The sequence below is a fragment of the Dipodomys spectabilis genome, unplaced genomic scaffold, assembly GCF_019054845.1.
Source record: "Dipodomys spectabilis isolate Male_0828 unplaced genomic scaffold, ASM1905484v1 ptg000069l, whole genome shotgun sequence".
Classification (NCBI taxonomy): domain Eukaryota; kingdom Metazoa; phylum Chordata; class Mammalia; order Rodentia; family Heteromyidae; genus Dipodomys; species Dipodomys spectabilis.
Window position 1 is genome coordinate 16,884,550 of NW_024870746.1, and position 20,445 is coordinate 16,904,994.

Genomic DNA, 20,445 nt, shown 5'->3' on the forward strand with positions numbered 1-20,445 from the left:
CAAAGAACTCAGGGAGCCGGCGCCAGAGGCTCATGCCTGTAATCCTAGCTACTAAGGAGGCTGAGATCTGAGGAGCACAGTTCAAAGCCATCCCAGACAGATGAGATTCTTATCTCCAATAAACCACAAGAAAACCAGATGTGGTAGAGCACTAGCTTTGAGCTGAATTGCTGAAGGACAGCGCCTAGGCCAAGAATTCAAACCCTACAACCGAAATAAATAAATAAATAGAATGTCCAAAGAATTCAGGGGGTTACACTTTTTTAATTGTCACATAAAATCTGAATACTATGTGATATTTCAAATATATGTACATATTGTAAGAGTTTCAAGTGAAGGTAAACAGATGTCTCCTCAAATACTTATCATTGTATTGTAAAAATTTACCAAATCCTTTTGTGTGTGTGAGTGTGTGAGTGTGTGTGTGTGAGTGTGTGAGTGTGTGTGTGTGTGTGTGTGTGTATACACACACACACACAAGCTTATGGTTCTATCTTTGGCTTTGCTCAAGGCTATTGCTCAACCAGTTAAGTCGCATCTCCACTTCTGACTTTTTGGTGGTTAATTAGAGATAAAAAAAAAATCTCAGGGACATTTCCTGCCTAGGACATTTCCTACCATCTTCAAATATGAGGCTTTTGAGTTGAGTTGATAGGATTTCAAGGATGAGTCACTGGCACCTGGCTCACTTTTTTGAAATATACAGGACATTACATTTTCTGTAGTCACCTTACTATATAGGAGTATAGCAAAAACTCTAACTTAGTCCCCAGTGACAAACCTCTTAAATTTCATGTTCTTTAGGACTTCATTGTATTTTTTTAAAATAACGTGATGGGGTAGAATCATTGACTGAATGCTTTGAAATAGCACTTGCTGTCTGAAATTATAATGGACAAAGTGCCTTTTGCTGGCAATTTATCTGGAGATTAAAAATTAGAAGCAAGCTGTTCTTCATAGAGAGCATGAAATGTAACTTATACAGTCATGGGTTGCGTTTGCCAAATCATATTTTTATGGACCATAGGCAGACTTTTTCCTCATGCCTTTTTAACACACATTTACTCTTGAAGTGTAATTGTAATGTGTTTGGTTATATTATGCTTCTTTCCTTTAAAAGAGAACATGATTCCCTGTAGGGAAATTCAGGTAATTTGCAGCCACAGTTATCTTCACTGTACTGAAATGTTAAATGCTTGGCTCTTCTCCATGCGTTTGCCTTTCTCTACCCTACAACTGCTATTTCCTACTTGTCTAATTCGATCCTGAGCCCTTGAATGATGTTTTCTTTTCTCCTTTTACTCTTCGACTTCAGGATTAAGTTACAGTCAGAATGGTTCCTTTGAGACATCCTTTATTTCCCTCTTCTCATCCTGATCAATTCATGAGTAGTTTCCAATTGGGGTGCCCTTTTCACAGCCTGTTGCTAATAGTTCATAGATATCTCATTTTAAGGACTACCAATAGGGGCTTACTTAAAAACGACAGCATATTCCAGTTGAAATGTGTGGATCTTATTGAGTTTTACAGAGTCGTCTATATGAAAGGTCATTCGGTCCATGTAAATCTTCCCCGCCTGATAGCAGCTGCTGCTTTGCTGGAAGATTATTGAAACCCAGCCTATTGGTGATCTGATACTCATATGAGAAATATAAGAGTTTGGGCTGGGAAGGTAGCTCAGTGGTAGAGTACTCCCCTAACATGCATGAAGCTCTGGGTTCAATTCCTCAGCACCCCAGAAAAAGCAGGAAATAGCACTGTGGCTCAAGTTGTAGAGGGCTAGTCTTGTGTAAAAAAAGCTCAGGGACAGCCCCCCCAGGCCCTAAGTTCAAGTCCCAGGACTGGCAAAAAAGAAAAAAAGAAAAATATAAGAGCTAAACATGTAGACAAATAAAATAAGGGATTTAAATGCTGTTTTCCATAAGGTTAATCTGTGACCTAGTTTAAACAGTGTACACTATTATGCCCCTCATTTACAGATATAAATACTGAGGTACTTGAAGGCCAGAAAACTTGCCTCTGGCTATAGTTAATAAGTAGGTAATGATTAGAAGGCAAGCTGGCTTACTTTGAGATTCAGGTCTTCTAACAGCTCTGTGCTACTACTACGGTATTAGAACATGTTACTTGCAATAATGTTCAAAGCAAAATATTCAAATATATATTACACTTGGATTTGTATCTGTCTTACTAGAACTTTCGTTGGGCTTTGAGCTACTGATGTTATCACATATTATTCAGCTAGGCAGTTGGACCCAATTATTCTGGGTCACCTTTTTTACTCCAGCAGCACCAGTTTCAGTCCAGGTCTTGTACCTGACTTATCTGTGTGATCATACACAATTATCCCCAAACTCTCTGTAATCTCTTATATGAAAAAGGACTACATGCATCAGGCAGTGGTGTGGGCGTTCATTGATTGTGTTCCTGTCTGTGGAACAAAGCCTGCTAATGTTAGGCACTCAATAAACTTAGCTAGAGGTAACTTATGTGACTTTGTAACTAACTCCTTTGAAAATAAATGTAACTCTCATAAAGTACATTTAACATGTACAGTACAATGAAAAGAGAAGTAAAAGGAAAAATAGAGCAACCACCAAAAGCAACCTTGAGTTTTATTTTCTCTTTGTTCTTTATAGTTTTTGTATTGACTTCATGTTTGAACTAAGTCTTTCAAAGTATTTCTTTCATTGGAAATGCAGCTACAACCATACTTACAGTATACAACTAAATATACTGTATAATTAGGTAGAGCTATAAAATTGCAGTATGCAATTAATATTTGTCAATTAAAATACTATTTAAACCAGGTACCAGTGTCTCATGCCTATAATCCTGGCTACTCAGGAGGCTGAGATCTGAAGATCATGGCTCAAAGCTAGCTTGGGCAGAAAAACCCCAACTAATTAGTCTCCAACTGACCAGCAAAAATCTAGAAATGGAGATTGGTTCAAATGGTAGAATGTTAGCCCTGAGCAAAAATACTAAGGAAGATTGTGAGGCCTGAGTTCAAGCCCATACTGGCACGCACGTGTGCGTGTATACACATACACACATCACACACATCACACATCACACACATTTGTAACACTTTCTTTTTTAAGCAGTCTACTTAAAAAAAACAGGCATTTCTTTTTTTTTATTTTTTTTATTTTATTTTATTTGAGAACATACTGTACAGAGGGGTTACAATTACATGGGCAGGATAATGCATACATTTCTTACCAAGCATTGCAGCCTCCTCCTTTGTTTACCCTTCACCTCCCTTCCCAGCCTCCCCCCTCCCCCCCAACCAATCATACCCCCCCTCCCCCCACACACCGACATTGTAAAGCTCCTTTTTGACATGACATTTTGTACTTCTCATTGTTGCAACAGGTCCACCTGAATCCTTAAACGACTTGTTTGTCCCCATCTCCTTCACAAGTTATACTGACATCAAATATAGTGAAAGCAGGGGTTATACTGTGGGGGAGGGACATACAAAGCAACAAAGAAATAATCTTATAAATGCGTTAGAAACACATGCATGAAAGAAAAAAAACATTAAAATACATATTTAAGGGTTCGTTTTCCTAACATCACATTATCTGACCTTTTCCGCTTGACTCATACATATACTAGATATTGCAAATAAGGGAAACCATGGGACCTATGTTTCTTTGGGCCTGGCTTACTTCACTTAATATAATTTTTTCCAAGTTTTTCCATTTCCTAACAAATGGGGAAATGTCATTCTTTCTGATGGAGGCATAGAATTCCATTGTGTATATATACCACATTTTCTTGATCCACTCATCTACTGAGGGGCATGTGGGTTGGTTCCATATCTTAGCTATGGTAAATAATGCTGCAATAAACATAGTTGTGCTGGTAGCTTTAGTGTGGTCTTGTTTGTAAACATTGGGTAAATGCCCAAAAGTGGGATTGCTGGGTCATAGGGGAGTTCTATGTGAAGTCTTTTGAGGAACCTCCATACTGCTTTCCAAAGTGGTTGAACAAGTTTACATTCCCACCAACAATGAAGTAAGGTTCCTTTCTGTCCACATCCCCTCCAGCATCTGTTGTTGTTAGAGTTCTTGATTTTTGCCATTCTAACTGGAGTGAGGTGATATCTCAATGTTGTTTTGATTTGCATTTCTTTTATGGCTAGGGATGTTGAACATTTCTTCATGTGTCTATTGGCCATCCTTCTTTCTTCTTCAGAGAAAAAAACAGGCATTTCTGACCCATGAAAGTAAAAAGATAAACAGCTGTTGACGTTAATCTCCCAAATGATGTTTCCAGGGTACATGTTCTTTTCCTGAGCTCTGTGCCATTCTAAAGCTCTGTATGCTGAAAAAGGAACTCCTGACTCTTCAAGCAAAAGTTCTAACCCTCCATCTAAGTTTCCATTGATTGAATAATATCACATTTTCAGTTCAAAGCTGCCAACAGAGAAGAAGAATGTATCTCCCATCCTTCCCCCGTTCAGCATCTAGCCTCCTCTCTTTTTCTCACTTGCTCATTGGCTCTATTTTAACACAAAGCTCCTGCAAATAGCACAAGACCTTTGTTATACTTTCTGAATTTTGAGACCATCGTATTCTGTTACTTTATGTTTTATTAGCATGTATATATATATATATATATATATATATATCATTGAGGTGCCATGTGATATTTTAATACATACCTATCATGTGTATCGATCAAATTCAGATTCTTTTATCCCTCTTCTTCCTATCACCTGCTCAACCTCTAGTAATCCCAACAATGTTTGTCTTAACCTCCATGTAAGAGAATAAACATACATTCTCTTTCTATGCCTGGGTTATTTAACATATTACCAGAGCATAATATCCTAGGTTCTATCCATCTCTTTCCAGCAAATAACAGGGTTTGGGTTCTTCTTTATAGCTAAAAAACATTTTCAGTATCCATTCACTTATCAATGGACACTAAGGCTGATTTCATATCTTGACTATCATGAATAGTGTTTCTATAAACACACAAGTATAGATATCTCCTACAGACACACACACACACACACACACACACACACACACACAAATAGCTGGACACTATGGTCATCAACTTGATTTTAGTTTTATATTTTTAATTTTTTTCTTGTGAAAATACCATACAGAGGGGTTACAATTACATAGCAAGATAATGAGTACATTTCTTATCAAGCATTGTAGCCTCCTCCTTTGTTTCCTGTTCCCATACCTTCCCATCTTCCCCCCACCCCCACCCCACTTCCCCCTTTCCATCCCTCCCACCCCCCATCCCCACCCCCAGCCAAAGTTGTAAAGTTCATTTTTCAACATAATGTCCTGTACATCTCATTGTTGGAATGGGTCCACCTGTATCCCTATTTAAACAATTTGTTTTTTCCCTTCTCCTCCACAAAGTATACCAACATCAAATACAGTGAAAACAGGGGTTATACCTTGGGGGAGGGACATACAAAGCAACAAAGAAATAGTCTTATAAATGTGTTAAAAACAATGGCAAGAAAGTAAAAACATTTGAATCTTTATCTTGGGGTTCATTTCACCTAACATCAACTTATCTGACCACTTCTGCTTGTCTCAGACATATACTAGTAATTGCAAATAAGGGAAACTGTGGGATCTATGTTTCTTTGGGCCTAGCTTACTTCAATTAATATAATTTTTTCCAATTTTTTCCATTTCCTAACAAATGGGGCAATGTCATTCTTTCTGATGGAGGCATAGAATTCCATTGTGTATATATACCACATTTTCTTTTTTTTTTTCTTTTTTTATTTTTGGGTCCGGTTGTGGGGCCTGAACTCTGGGCCTGGGCGCTGTCCCTCAGCTCTTCAGCTCAAGGCTAGCACTCTACCATGAGCCACAGCGCCACTTCCGGCTTTTTCTTTTTGCTTATGTGGTGCTGAGGAATCGAACCCAGGGCCTCAGGCATGCAAGGCATGCGCTCTACCACTGAGCCACCTTCCCAGCCCATATACCACATTTTCTTGATCCATTCATCTACTGAAGGGCATCTGGGTTGCTTCCATATCTTAGCTAAAGTAAATAATGCTGCAATAAACATAGTTGTGCTGGTAGCTTAGTGTGGTCTTGTTTGTGAATGTTTGAGTAAATGCCCAAAAGTGGGATTGCTGGGTCATAGGGGAGCTCTATGTGGAGTCTTTTGAGGAACCGTCATACTGCTTTCCAAAGTGGCTGAACAAGTTTACACTCCCACTAACAATGCAGTAAGGTTTCCTTCTGTCCACATCCCCTCCAGCATCTGTTGTTATTAGAGTTCTTGATTATAGCCATTCTAACTGGAGTGAGGTGGTATCTCAATGTTGTTTTGATTTGCATTTCTTTTATGGCTAGAGAGGTTGAGCATTTCTTCATGTGTCTATTGGCCATCCTTCTTTTTCTTCAGAGAAGTTTCTCTTTAAGTCTTTAGCCCACTTATTTATTGGACAGTTGTTTCTTTGAGGATTTGTTGTTGGGGGATTTAATTTTTTGAGTTCCAGGTATATTGTAGATATGAGACCCTTGTCCGTTGTATGGCTAGTGAAGATCTTCTCCCAATCTGTGGGCTTTCTATTGATCTTGCTAGCTATGTCCTTTGCCATGCAGAAGCTCTGCAATTTCATGCAATCCCATTTGTCCAACTTTTCTTTGATTTGTTGTGTTTCTGGGTCTTTATTAAGAAAATTTCAGCCTGTGCCAAGGAGACCTAGGGTTTCTCCTATTCCATCCTGTAATGTTTTCAGAGTGTCTGCTTTGACTCCGAGGTCTTTGATCCATTTGGAGTTGATTCTGGTACAGGGTGATATATAAGGATCTAGCTTTAGTTTTCTACAAGTAGTTAACCAATTTTACCATCACCATTTACTGAAGAGGCTGTCTTTCTTCCATTCTATTTTTTTTGGCTCCCTTATCAAAGATTAGATGGCTATGGGTCTGTGTGTTCATTTCTGGGTTTTCAAATTTATTCCATTGGTCCTGAGGTCTGTTCTTGTGCCAGTACCAAGCTGTTTTGATTACTATGGCTTTGTAGTAGAGTTTGAAATTTGGTATTGATATTCCTCCTGATCTTAGATTTTTTTAGGAACCTTCATTCTGTGCTTCATAATGATTTTGCTGATTTACATTCCCATCAACAATGTATGGAAGTTCGTTTTTCTCCACATCCTCACCAGTATTTATTTAGGAAAAAAATTGTATAATAGCCACTCTAAGGGGAGATGCTGCTGTCTAGTAGTTTTGATTTGATAACTGTCAACACAGTGTTTTTTTCATATTGTTTCATCATATTTGCACATATTTCTTCTTTACTTCCTCCTTCCCTTTTCATCCTCTTCCTCCTTCACCTCTTCACCTCCTCCTTCTCTTCTTTTTTCTTTGGTTTAGTGTGTGTATGTGTGTTAGAGAGAGAGAGAGAGAGACAGTGAGAGACAGAGAAAGAGACAAAGATAGAGAGAAAGACAGAGAGAAAGAGACAGTGAGAGACAGGGAAAGAAAGGAAGAAAGGAAGAAAGAAAGAAAGAAAGAAAGAAAGAAAGAAAGAAAGAAAGAAAGAAAGAAAGAAAGAAAGAAAGAAAGAAAGAAAGAAAGAAAGAAAGAAAGAAAGAAAGAAAGAAAGAAAGAAAGAAAGAGAAAGGAAGGAAGGAAGGAAGGAAGGAAGGAAGGAAGGAAGGAAGGAAGGAAGGAAGGAAGGAAGGAAAAGAAAGGAAGAAAGAAAGAAAGAAAGAAAGAAAGAAGAGAAAGAAAGAAAGGAGAAGAGAAAGAAAGAAAGAAAGAAGAAAAGAAAGAAAGAGAGAGAGAAAGAGAGAGAAAAAGAGATAGAGTGTTTGGGTAGGATCTCACTATGATTCCCAAACTTATAATCTTCCTGACTCAGCCTCCTAAACATTGAATTAACAGTTCCTTGGAGATGTCTTTGTTCAGACCATTTGTCCAGTTATTTAAATTAGATTACTTATTTTTGTTGTTAACCATTTTAAGATCCTTATATATTTTGGAGATTAATATGCTGTTAGATGAATATTCTCCTCCATTCTATAGGTTATCTCTTCACTCTGTTCATTGTTTCCTTTGAATTTTGGTTTGTTACATTGCTGTCTATATGTGCTTTTGCCTTGTTTCCTCTGTCTTGGTGTGATATCAAAAAAAAAAAATGCCTAAGCTAGGCACTGGTGGCTCTCACCTATAATCCTAGCTACTCAGGAGGCAGATATCTGAGGACCAGGGTTCAAAGTCAGCCTGGGCAGGAAAGTCTGTGAAATTCTTATCTCCAATAAACCACCAGAAAACCAGAGGTGGTGCTGTGGCTCAAGCACTAAAATGCTAGCCTTGAGCAGATGAGCTGAGGGACAGCACTCAGGCCCAGAGTTCAAGCCCCATGACCAACAAAAAAAAGTCTATACCAATGCCATACAGGATTTCCCTTTTGCTTTTTTCTTATTATTTCAGAGTTTTGAGTCTTGTATTAGGCTGTGATCCATGTTAAATTGACTTTTCAAAAAATGAGAGAGAAGAGTCAAGTTTCAATCTTCCCCATATTAATACCCAGTTTTCCTAGCACCATTTCTTAAAGACTGTGGCATGTCTAAAACTAGGAACTAGGCCATACAGAACACACAATTAGGAACAGAAGTAAAGTCGTTGTTCTTGTCAAAATACTCCAGAAAACAGTTTGGGGGATAAACTACCTAGAAATATCGTCACATTTTCCCACCATAATTGCATCTAGACAAAATTGCATTTAGACAAAAATTAGGACATATTTATTGTTGACAAATTTCATTGATGATGATTATTATTGAGCATTGATTGTTATCATTATACAACATACAGAATCTCCAAAGCTGGGTCCCCCTGGCTCATGCCTGTAATCCTAGCTACTCACAAGGCTGAGATCTGAGGCTTGAGGTTCAAAGACAGCCCAAGAAGGAAAGTCCCTGGGACTCTTATCTCCAATTAACGACCAGATGACTGAAGTGGAGCTGTGGCTCAAAGTGGTAGAGCGATAGGCCTGAGTGAAAGAGCTCAGGAACAGCACTCAGGTCCTAAGTTTGAACCCCATGACCAACAAATAGAAATTAAAAAAGAGAAAGGACTCTCCAGCTCATTGGGATAGAGGCTGTCTGTCAAGCCACACTGGTGATGACTTCACACTGGTAAAGACATCTAGGGAAAAAAATCATTCAAAAGTATCATCCCTACACTCAAAGACCAATAGAGGAAGCCAGAATTCTGATCGAATGGTGTTCCAATGGTCCAGACCCCCTTTTCCCTCCACTGGAATAAAAAGAGAATGTTTTTAGGCTATGTCAAGTCGTAGCCACTGCAACCTCTAACTTTCATCGTTGGAAATTCCCTTCCCTTCCCTTTGGAGCTCTATATTTTATAATCTTAGCATTTTCCTATAAGCTTTTATCAAACATTTATGACTTGGGTAGGGCTTAGATCTTTAGTCCAATTCCTCCTCCATAAATCAAGTAAATATCAAAATTATGTAAATCCCCCATAGCAACAAAATGGAAGATTATAATCAAATAAGTACCTGCATCTTATCACTAAATTGATAAGGAAACACAAAGGGCCTTGAAGCTAAAAGCTGGAGCAGCTCCAGCATCAGAACATTATTGCTTCAGAGGAGGCACCAGACACCAGCTCCCATTCTAAGTGAATTGGATCTCTTTTTTTTTTGGTTCATTTAATAGGTATCTATTTTATGATAGTCACCTTACCCAAACAACAGTGGTAGGTAAAACAAAATCCTGAGATTACAACATGGAAGAGAAGATAATAAATTTTAAAAAGCACATAGCAAAATAGAAAATATTGAAGACTATGAAAGAAGAAAAATATTTAAAGAGATTTTAAAAGGCTAGGTGTATTAGTTAGATGATGTGGTCAAAATCTTCTGAAATGAAGCATTTAAGCAAAAGTTGTAAAGTGGCAAGATGTCAAGTGAACATGTTGAAAAGAAGAATCATTCTACCATAAGAACAAATATGTGACACTGCTTTTAGAATTTTATTTTTAAATTACACATAAAAGTTATTAGGTGAGTGCTGTAATTTCACTCAATAGTTTGACAGATCAACTAAAAACCATTTCTTAAATAAATTCAAGAAACAACTTTCCCAAGAATGAAAGGAAGATCTTGTAAGTTCCAATACATTCTTTGTTGAACGCTGCTGAGTCTTAATGTTGCTTCTACTAATATAAAATACTACTCTGGTTATTTCATTTCATCTTCTCATATAAGCTACATGCTATAGTGATTCCCCATTTTACAGATCAGTAGACCAAGGCAAAGAGGTAACTCGTCCAAGGTCACCAGTCACAGAGTGTTGAAATATGGCCATCTACAACTTCTGTGGTAAATGGATTAAGCCATTCCTTTCTCCCTGAGATGTTATTAAGCAATGCCCATGCCACATCACATCATATTCTAAACAAAAACAAAGTAAACCAACTCCATTCTGCTCAACGAGTTTATCTTTAATCTATGTGTAAGGACAAATCCATCAAATACAGAAAATAAAAAACAGTGTGAAATGCCACGCAGTGAGCACAACTGGTAAGAAAGTACGAAGTTTACAAAGTGTCGGTTGGCAGTTGGATGAACTGAAATACAGTTTGGGGCTAGAAAACCGTGAGTCTCGCTTCTTAAACTCAAACGCACCTGAGAAGCAGCTTCAGAACCTGGGGTGGGGAGTTTGGAGAGGAGAAAACTCAAGGGGGATTTTGTAACTGCCTACAAATATTTGAAGAACTGTCATGTGGAAAAGAAATTAGATTTGCTCTATATATCCCCATGGGTGGAAGTGATAGAAAGCTATTTTTTTTAAACCACGATATAAGGAAAGACTTTTAAACAAAATAAGGAGATGCTGGGCGCTCTTTAAAGACGAAGTGAGCTCTTTGGGAGGTAAAGTGCTTCAATCACATAAGCAGTACAAGTCCTCTGGGACATCCTGTAGAGGAAAATCAGGAGAAGGATGGATGGATTGTAGGAATGTTAAAGTCTCTTCTTTGGCTGAGAATCTACTTTTTACCGGCAATCAATGACATTTATATCAATATTTAACGACTGCGGAAATTCATATCTTCATGAAAAGGTTTTAGGGGGTCAAAGAATCTAGATAGAGTACTTGCCTGGCATGCACGCAGATATGTTTTAAGGAGGGATCTTAACTCCTTTTACATATCATATCTACAACCCTGAATGTTACTTCTGGTGCTTAATTGGCCATAAATAATCCTCTCAAGATGCACTCCTTTTTTTCTTGCTTTTTTCTAGGTCTCCAGCCATACACCAACTACAGCTTCACACTTACAGCGTGTACATCTGCTGGATGCGCTTCCAGTGAGCCTTTTCTAGGTCAGACACTGCAGGCAGCCCCTGAAGGTAATGGAAAAATAGCCATGATATGAGGAAAGAATTTTCATATGTCATTTTAAGGTGAACTCTATAAACTCTTTGATAACAAATAAGGAAAGAGGAATAAACTTGACCAGGGCTAAATAAATAATGCTCTAGGTTTTCATTCTTCAGCTTTCTTTCAGCTGTATGCACCCCACTCCCCCAAAGGTAAATTTTTTTTTATTCTTTAGGCCTTTTAGGTTTATTTTTCTATGGAAAAGATGATTATATACTTGGACATAAAGACCCTCAAAACTAAAACTAAATCAGTATTTCTAGCCCCCCTAATATACACATGACACCATGCTCCCTACTGAAATTGAATAAGATATATGTCACCTTCAAGAATTTTAATTGGAGCCATGGACCTGGTTCACAGGGCAAAGCACTTGCCTAGTAAGTGAAAGATTCTGAGTTCAAACCTCAGTATCAAAACAAAAAATGTTTTTGCTGGGAGCCAGTGGCTCATGCCTGTAATCCTAGCTACTCAGGAGGCCGAGATCTGAGGATCACAGTTAAAAGCCAGCCTGGCCAGAAAAGTCTGTAAGACACTTATCTCAGCCTCCTGAGTGATGTGGCACTGTGGCTCAAGCGAGCTTTGAGCTAAAGAGCTCAGGGACAGTGCCCAGGCCGAGTGTTCAAGCCCCCAAACCAACAAAAATAAAATAAAATAAAAATAGCTTGCAATCAAATAGGAATGCTGGTAGCATAATATGTTAAAGGAAATAATAATACGGCCATGTATATGCTTTTATTATGCTTTTATTTTAGACCCAATGTGCACCGGCAAGAGAACATATGCCTCTTGTCTCTCTGAGCCTGATTCACTTCACTCAGCATCATTTCTTTTCGAGGTCTCTTTCCCTGAAAATGTATAATACTAGTTTTTTCTGATAGAAATATGGTATACGGAGTGTTAAGTTTTCATAGTGTAAGCCCTTTGAACAATCAACAGGCTCATTTTATTAAATGCGTACCAAGAAGCTGAAACATATCTGAAAGCAAGCAATGGGGCTCAGAGAAGGGGACAGATGAATGAAGAAAGGAACAGCAGCGCAAATACAGTGATAAGACTCAACGTACATGTGCAAATGAACCTTGGGCATGGGATGAGGCAGGTGGGAGGGGAGGATTATGGGAGTTATAACTGATCAAGATGCATTGTACACATGAACATGTTAAATCGAAACCTCTTTGTACTACTACATTGAAATAATTTTTTAAACTTAAAAATTTTAAAAAAGATGAGCAGATTTTGCAGGATAATCTGATGAAGGAGAGATTATAATCTGCCATAGATGTCAAGAAAGGTTTGATGGACCAAGTAAAATCTGATAGGTCCCAAAGGATAAGAACTTTGACAAATAAACAGTCGTTAAACTGTACAGTCAAGCAGAGTCTGAGGGGATGGAAAGTAGGCAAATTAGCAATCTCTACTAAATTCAAATGTTTCATTCTTCATGACACTGAATTCATTTTCGTGATAGAGGTCAGAGACTATGCTACATTCGTAAGGGGAAATGTAACTGGATGTTGATTGAATTGATATTATTTTAATTTTTTTATCTGTGTACTTGCTTCATGGCAAAATGTTGGAATGTTGAGGGCAACTTAAACATCCGTGAATATGGTAATTACTAATGAATTCCAGTGTTGTGAAATTCTATGCATTAGCTTTAAAGACTGAGATGAACTGTTCAGATAAAGAGGAAGTTGTATTAGTATATTTTATGTCTCAAAACACATAAACACATACAGAAAGTAACATTCATTTCTTATACTAAATAAATAAGTATGTAGACAAATGCATTTTGGAAATACACTCAACTGATGAAAATGAGGTACGTATGGGTTGGTGGCATCATTTATTTGGGGGAAAGAAAAAAAAGGCAAAATAGCTTGTATTAGGGATCAACTATTTATCGGTTACTTTTTATTATCTGTTTTCCCTTGTGGAGAAACTGAGGCACCAGCAAGATTCTCACATAGAAATGCACCATTCATTATCATAGTAGCTTGGTGAACCACTGGTCCATTGCTCTGCTAATGAAAATATTGTGGTACCTCAGAATATTAGACCTGAACTTCCTACCAGTAAATGGGGAATAAAATGGAAAATTCCACATATGGGGCATATGGCTCCTCACCAGGAATTCACTAATGATGTTTTCTATATAAAGAATGTTTCATGTCAAAAAGCTTAGTGTTCCTTTGAAAGGAAGAAACCAGCAGTGGATTTTTTGGAAAGGTAAACTATCAAATGGATACTTAGATGATAATGGATAATTTCTAAAGGTTCTATCAACCAGTTTTGGCTGAAACTCAAGCCTGATAAAAATAACAGACCTCTTATTCCAGTTTAATCTCCAAATTCATGAATTTAAATTCTTTTTAAAATAGGAATCTTTTGTTGAATAGAAACCCCTTGTACAACTAATTAAAGATAATAAAAAAACATAATTTTTAAGTAGGCATCTACTTTTTCATTTCTTCTCATAAAATTTCTTGAAAGGGTTCAGCTTTTTATGACTTCAAAATTACAGCTTTCAATAGTTCAAGGGAGTATGATAAGAGAAATGTTTTCCTCAAATTTTGAACATTATACACCATTCATTTGACACAAATAACTTTGCAGAGATATTATAAGTCAAGTGAATTTTTCTCTGCAGAAGAAACATGGATATAAGATCCATTGTCTGACTACTTAAGTGCCATTTGTGTACAACCTGTATAGGAAATAAATGCAGTATGAATGCTTAACTCGGGAGTTAGAAGGGAACAAATCATCTGTTGTTTCACTGCAATGCACAAACAAACATATCCTTCTAAATCGCTAACCTGGTGTTACAAAAATGTCCAATTTTGAGTAAATCAAACATAGTTTGCAGGTATAGGAAATGAGAGTCTGAAGTGCATATGGAGAGAAAAAGAAGCATATGTTCATATCCACCCTGAGCCTTTCCTCATTTTCAACCTAAAAAATAATTAATACACATTATAACATCATGATAAGCTGAATATAGTTCTGTGTAATTTTATCCCCACAGAAAACTATGTGCCTTTTGGCCAGGCACTGGTGGCTCATGCCTGTAGTCCTAGATACTCAGGAGGCTGAGATCTGAGGATCACGGTTCAAAGCCAGCCCCAGTAGGAAAGTCTATGAAACTCTTAACTCCAATAAACCATTAGAAAATGAGACGTGGCACTGTGGCTCAAGCAGTAGAGATCTTGCTTTGAGCGGACAAGCTGAGGGATAGTACCCAAGCCCAGAATTCAAGCCCCAGACCACCACCAACAAAAGCTATGTACCTTTAGTCAGAAGCAGTAGGGAGAACTTGAATTGAATTGCATTATTATTCTCTTTTATTAGAACAATTGACCTCCCAGGGGAGATGTAAGATCTACGTTATTTTAGAGTTAAATCAGATAAAATTTCAGATATGCTTTCATAATCTAGCATCAATAAAGAGGAAAAGGCAAAAACAGCTAGTCTGCTCACATTTCAGAATGTTCTGGATTCTTCTTCCCTGACCATTGTTTAAGTATTGATTCTCCATGGACATTTCCTGGATCCTGCACTTAATGCAACAGTATCTTTTGCAGTTCTTGAGTAGTTGCTTCATCTCCTGATGAACATTCAGAGCTAACAAATGATAACGTTTCTACCAAGATAACACTCATGGGTGATAGTCGTGTGTGTGTGTCTAGTTGCCTACCAAATATTTATTTATTTATCTATGCTTGTCAAATATTCTAACCTTGTAACTTCAAATTTACATAATCTCTCTCAGCCTACCCTATTTCTCAATTTACCTTTCTTGGTATCTCCTTGCAAGCACCACCATCTACCTACCTATCACTTAGGCCCTAGACCTGATAGCCTTATTGTTTCCTTTTTCTTTAGAGTGCTATCTGTATGTAATTCCCCATAAAAATCTTGTCTGTTTTAAATCTTAAAGATTAAAACATTCTTCATTTTTATTTCTTTAACCACTACCTTCATTTCAGATCCTTCTAAATATGTCTTGATCCGCCAAACTAGATTGTTGGCTTCTAATAAATTATTTCATTTTTCTTATAGTCCCTATTCTAATTTTATTCTTATTAATTATCTTTAGGTAGGTGGCGCAAAAAGTTGCCATTTAACAAAGCAGTTTATGAACACAATACATCTGAACCGAGTATCAGCCTTTTCAACAATTCTCACCCACACCCCAACCCACCCCTTCCCTTACTTTTTTAAATTGTGCAATACATATACACACATACACACACACACACACACACACACACACATACATAATTTTTGACTACATTTCCCCTCTGCTCCCTTCTTATCTTCATTCATCCATTCCCCCTTGGCTCCAACCCCCTTTTGCAAGCAGCCGTTTCCCAGAGCTTACTTTGTTGAGTTTTAACTTTGCTTTCCTAAGGAATTAAATTATTTGAGTTCTCTCTTGAATTTAACATTTGAGTTAATACATTTGTGGCCGTTTGCATACTACCCAACTGTGTTTACTTATAGGTTTATAGGCTCATTCTAGCTACCACATGTGAGGGAAAATATGTGACCTTTGCCTCTCCAGGCCTGATTTACTTCACTTAATATAATTATTCCTAATTCCTATAATTCCATTCCTTATGAATGATGCAATATTGTTCTTTCTAATGGAAAGAACAATGTGTATATACCACATTTTCTCAACCCATTTGTCCAGAGAGGGGCATCTGGGCTGATTCTATACCTTCGCTGTGCCAACTAATACTACAATGAACATGGCTATGCTGGCGGCTTTACTGTAACATTGTTTGTGTTCTATTGGATAAATGCCCAGGAGTGGAATTGCTGTCGTAAGGTAGCTCCACATTTAGTTTTGGGAGGAATCTCCATACTGCTTTCTAGAATGGCTAAACAAGCTTACATTCCCACCAATGGTGTAATAGAGTTCCTCTGGGTTGCATCCTTGCCAGCATCTGAGATCCCATTCCCAAAAGGGCATATTTAATATTATTCACCTCCAGAAAATCCTAGCTCCTTCCAGCAAAGAAGAAAGGAGTAAACTACTCAGTCATAGCAAGAATAATATATGAGATAAATGTTAAGATGATGATGATGATATGACTATTAAGAGGAAAAGAAGAAAATGTATGTGACAGACAGGAACTGAGCTGTAATTCATTTGGAAAGGGTTTAGATAAAGACAGTTGAATAAGGCTTTGTGGATAGAGTGAAATTGACACCAGAAACTGAATTATCAGAATATCTTGGGTTCAAGAGCAAAAATGTTCCAAATACAGGGAGTAAAGTTACAACAGAGGGAAGAAAGAACTAAAATGACTCTGGTGTCTGATTGGACTGCAGGTTCATAAATGACAGAGACTGGTGCCAGTGGTAGGGCAGAGCTAGAAAAATGTGGGGATTGGGTTTCATGAATACATTCAAAGGGGTTATATAGTTTGTCAAGAGTACACTGGTTTACAGATCCACTTTTGTAAAATTCCAATGGAAGAGACAAGACTTAAGATTCAAAACATAGTGTAAAGGCTATGACAGCATTCCATGAAACAGAGCTGCGATTTTGAACCAAAGGGGTGGCAGTTCTAAAGAACCAGGTAAGAATTTGCAATGCTTGATGATGTAGAAGAGAGAAAAGGAGAAAGCAAAACTATCAAGGATGATTGCATGTGTTTTTACCCAATAAAATAAACAGATGGACACTTTTACGAGGTACACAGGAAGTAGAGAGGAAACTAAGAGTTCTCTTTGGAGTCCGTTAAGGTTGTGGTTGGGAAGAGGTTATTCTAATGGAGATATCCAGTATGCAGATGAATCCCTGGGGAATGAATATCAGTTTAAAGAATAGGCACATGGGAGTCTTCAACATATAAATTATATTTAAATATTCAGACTAAAGTAAAGAGATTCTGGGACGTAAGTGCTAGAGAACAGAGATGAGAAGCAAAGAAGAGGAGAAGATCAGGGGGGTGAGGGGTGAAGAGATCCCAGATCCCTGAAACCATTACATTATTCTAAAATTCAGGAAGGGAAGAGGTATCAGTCAAGGAGGCCAGAAGGAGTATCCAGCCAGAGACAAAAAAAAAATGCACAGCACAGGATGTGAGAAGGAAAGGGTATTATTGTTATTTGTCGAATTGTGTAACTCAGGCTACACCAAGATTTGTTTTTAATGTAGTCTTCATCAATAGGATCAAAGTTTAGAGTGCCTGGAATAGCTCTCAGGCCCTGATGAAACTACACTCAAAGTAGTGGCCAGATGGAGAATTTTCCTACCACTATTAGCTTATAATTCGAAAATGAAATAAAACCATAAGAAAAATGTATTTGAACTCAATTATGTATTTCATCTACAAAGCAAATATAATATATTTTGTGGTTCACGATGAGGTGTTTTTTTTTCAATCAGCAGAAAAGCACATGGCAGTTTGTGAAACAATGATGCCACTTTTGATAAGGTATTTATTTTTGCCTTCCCATAAAACACCAGCATGTCCTTTCTTCCAGGTGTGTGGATGACACCGCACCATGTTATAATCAATTCTACGGCAGTGGAACTATATTGGAGTCCTCCAGAAAAACCCAATGGCCTCATCTCTCAATACCAACTGAGTCGTAATGGAAGTGTACTTTTCCTGGGAGGCAGGGAAGAACAGATGTTTACTGACACAAACCTAGAGCCCAACAGCAGGTAACTGAATAAAAGTTTTGGTGGTTAATTGGAGATGAGTCTTGTGGATGTTCCTGTGCAGGTTGGCTTTGAACTGGGATCCTCAGATTTCAGCCTCCTGAGTAGCTAGGATTATAAGCATGATCCCACCAGCTCCTGGCTAAGCATGAGCATCTTAAATGTACACAAGGCTTAAAATGATCAGATTATCTCCTCAAGCATGCATTCCTAAATTAGCAATAAAAGATAAAGATTTGTGCTCCCTTATTTGTTGTTTATGTCAACTACTTTTTCCCTCCTTTTTTCTACTTGCTACTATTTGTAGTGTAGACTGTAGCACTGTTTGAAAAAAAATTGCTTGCAATCCATTTCCATTCATTTCTCAGCATACACTAATGTACCTTACATCAACAGATATTTCACAGCAAAGGATGGATCACAGTTTAATTCTGCTGTAGAGAGTACCTGGTCAACTCTTTAAAAAAATCCATTCCTGGGGCTAGGAAGATGGCTCAGTGGTAGAGTGCTTGCCTTGCATGCATGAGGCCCTGGGTTCAATTCCTCAGCACCACATAAGCAGAAAAAGCCAATAGTGGCACTGTGGCTCAAGTGGTAGAGTGCTTGCCTTGCGCTGAAGAGCTGAGGAGCAGCACTCAGGCCCAGAGTTCATGCCCCACGACCAACAAAAAAAATAAAAAATAAAAAATAAATCTATTCCTCTAACTATATTACCCTCAACTTCATCCCATTTGAAAACAGGGAAGATTGATATGACTTTTCCACAATCCACCAGCACACTCCAAGACATTTCTGACATCTTCTAGAAAACTCTCATGAAATTTTTAAGTAGAGAATTTAAAAATGAAATTGGGACTGACAGAGACGGTGATGGTGTGGAGAGAGTACTGGAGTGCTAGGACAACTTCCAAGTATATGATGTAGTTTCAGAGCAGGGAACACAGAATTTACTATTTGTCCACAGATTTGCGAGAAAGAATGGACGGAATGGACAGCAGATATTGGTCAGTTCTCATGAACAGCAATTCCATCCTTCTTTAGGTACATGTACAAGCTGGAAGCCAAAACTGGAGGCGGCAGCAGCTCTAGCGATGAATACATTGTCCAAATGCCAACATGGACCCCAGAAGAAATACCCCCTCCATATAATATCACAGTACTTGGACCTTATTCCATATTTGTTGCATGGACCTTACCAGGTAAGAAAAACTCTGTGTCTCTACCTCTGTCTCTCTCTCTCTCTTTCCTCCCTTACCTTCCCTCTCTCCTTCTTTCTCAGTTTAAAGGAACTGAATTGGAGATATGGTTCAGAATGGGACTGTACTAAATCAGAAAGGCATACTCCTTCACCTAGATAAATATGAGTAAAACAAGAACCCCAAAGCACCCTCACAAGTCTATAAATGCTTTCGTACATACATCACAGACATCTATTCATGTTGAGAAGTAGATATATATGCTGCCATGAAGGCACTACCTTTTTCAAGTGTGTCGGACCACAGATGTCTTTGCACTGAGACTTGCGTGACTCAAAGCAAGTCATATGGGTTGGGATTACCTTGGATGTTCAGTTCTGCAGGATTCTTTAGATTGGATCATTAGCACAGTATTGTTTCTTACATGTTACATAAGTGAAGGGGAATTTGGGGAAACAAAACCCCAGTCTTGCTATGCAACCTAGAGTTATCACCAGTTGTAGTGCTGAATGCTCCTTTTCCAGCTACAGAGCTGGAAACGCTAGGGTGGTTTAGTACATTATTTGTGATTTTCATATAAGTATCATTCTTGAGTAAGGTTCAGATTGCAAGCTGATCCTTGTGGCTTGTGGTGTATGCCTGTAATCATAGTCACATGGCCAAAACAGCAGGGAATCACAAGTTAAAGCTGTTTACTGTAGTGTGCTGTTACTAAATTTTTCAAGGGCTCTTTCAAATTTCTCAGCATTTTGTCATTTTTTTCTTTGCATTCAACATCATAGGTTTCTGTTCAGTGCAGATATTTCCATTAAGAAAAGTATCTTTGGGGCTGGGAAGGTGGCTCAGTGGTAGATTGCTTACCTCGCATGCATGAGGCCATGAGTTCAATTCCTCAGCACCACATAAGCAGAAAAAGCTGGAAGTGGTGCTGTGGCTTAAGTGGTAGAGCACTAGCCTTGAGCTGAAGAGCTGAGAGACAGTGCCCAGGCCCAGAGTTCAGGTCCCACGACCGGACCCCAAAAAAAAAAAAAAAAAGAAAGGAAGGAAGGAAGGAAGGAAGGAATGAAGGAAGGAAGGAAGGGAGAAAAAAGAGAGAAAGCAAGAGAGAAGAGAGAGAGGAAGGAAAGAAAGAAAAG

The 20,445-nt window shown here is 38.1% G+C and overlaps 1 protein-coding gene across 1 annotated transcript in view; it reads left to right on the forward strand.

The window, feature by feature from the left end:
- Ush2a (usherin) overlaps positions 1–20,445 on the forward strand; it is a 635,341-nt gene that overhangs the window by 504,272 nt on the left and 110,624 nt on the right. Inside the window, exons 55-57 of the mRNA XM_042681986.1 lie at positions 11,287–11,394; positions 17,933–18,116; positions 19,155–19,312. Coding sequence (XP_042537920.1) covers positions 11,287–11,394; positions 17,933–18,116; positions 19,155–19,312 — 450 coding nt within the window. The remainder of the gene's footprint in view (positions 1–11,286; positions 11,395–17,932; positions 18,117–19,154; positions 19,313–20,445) is intronic.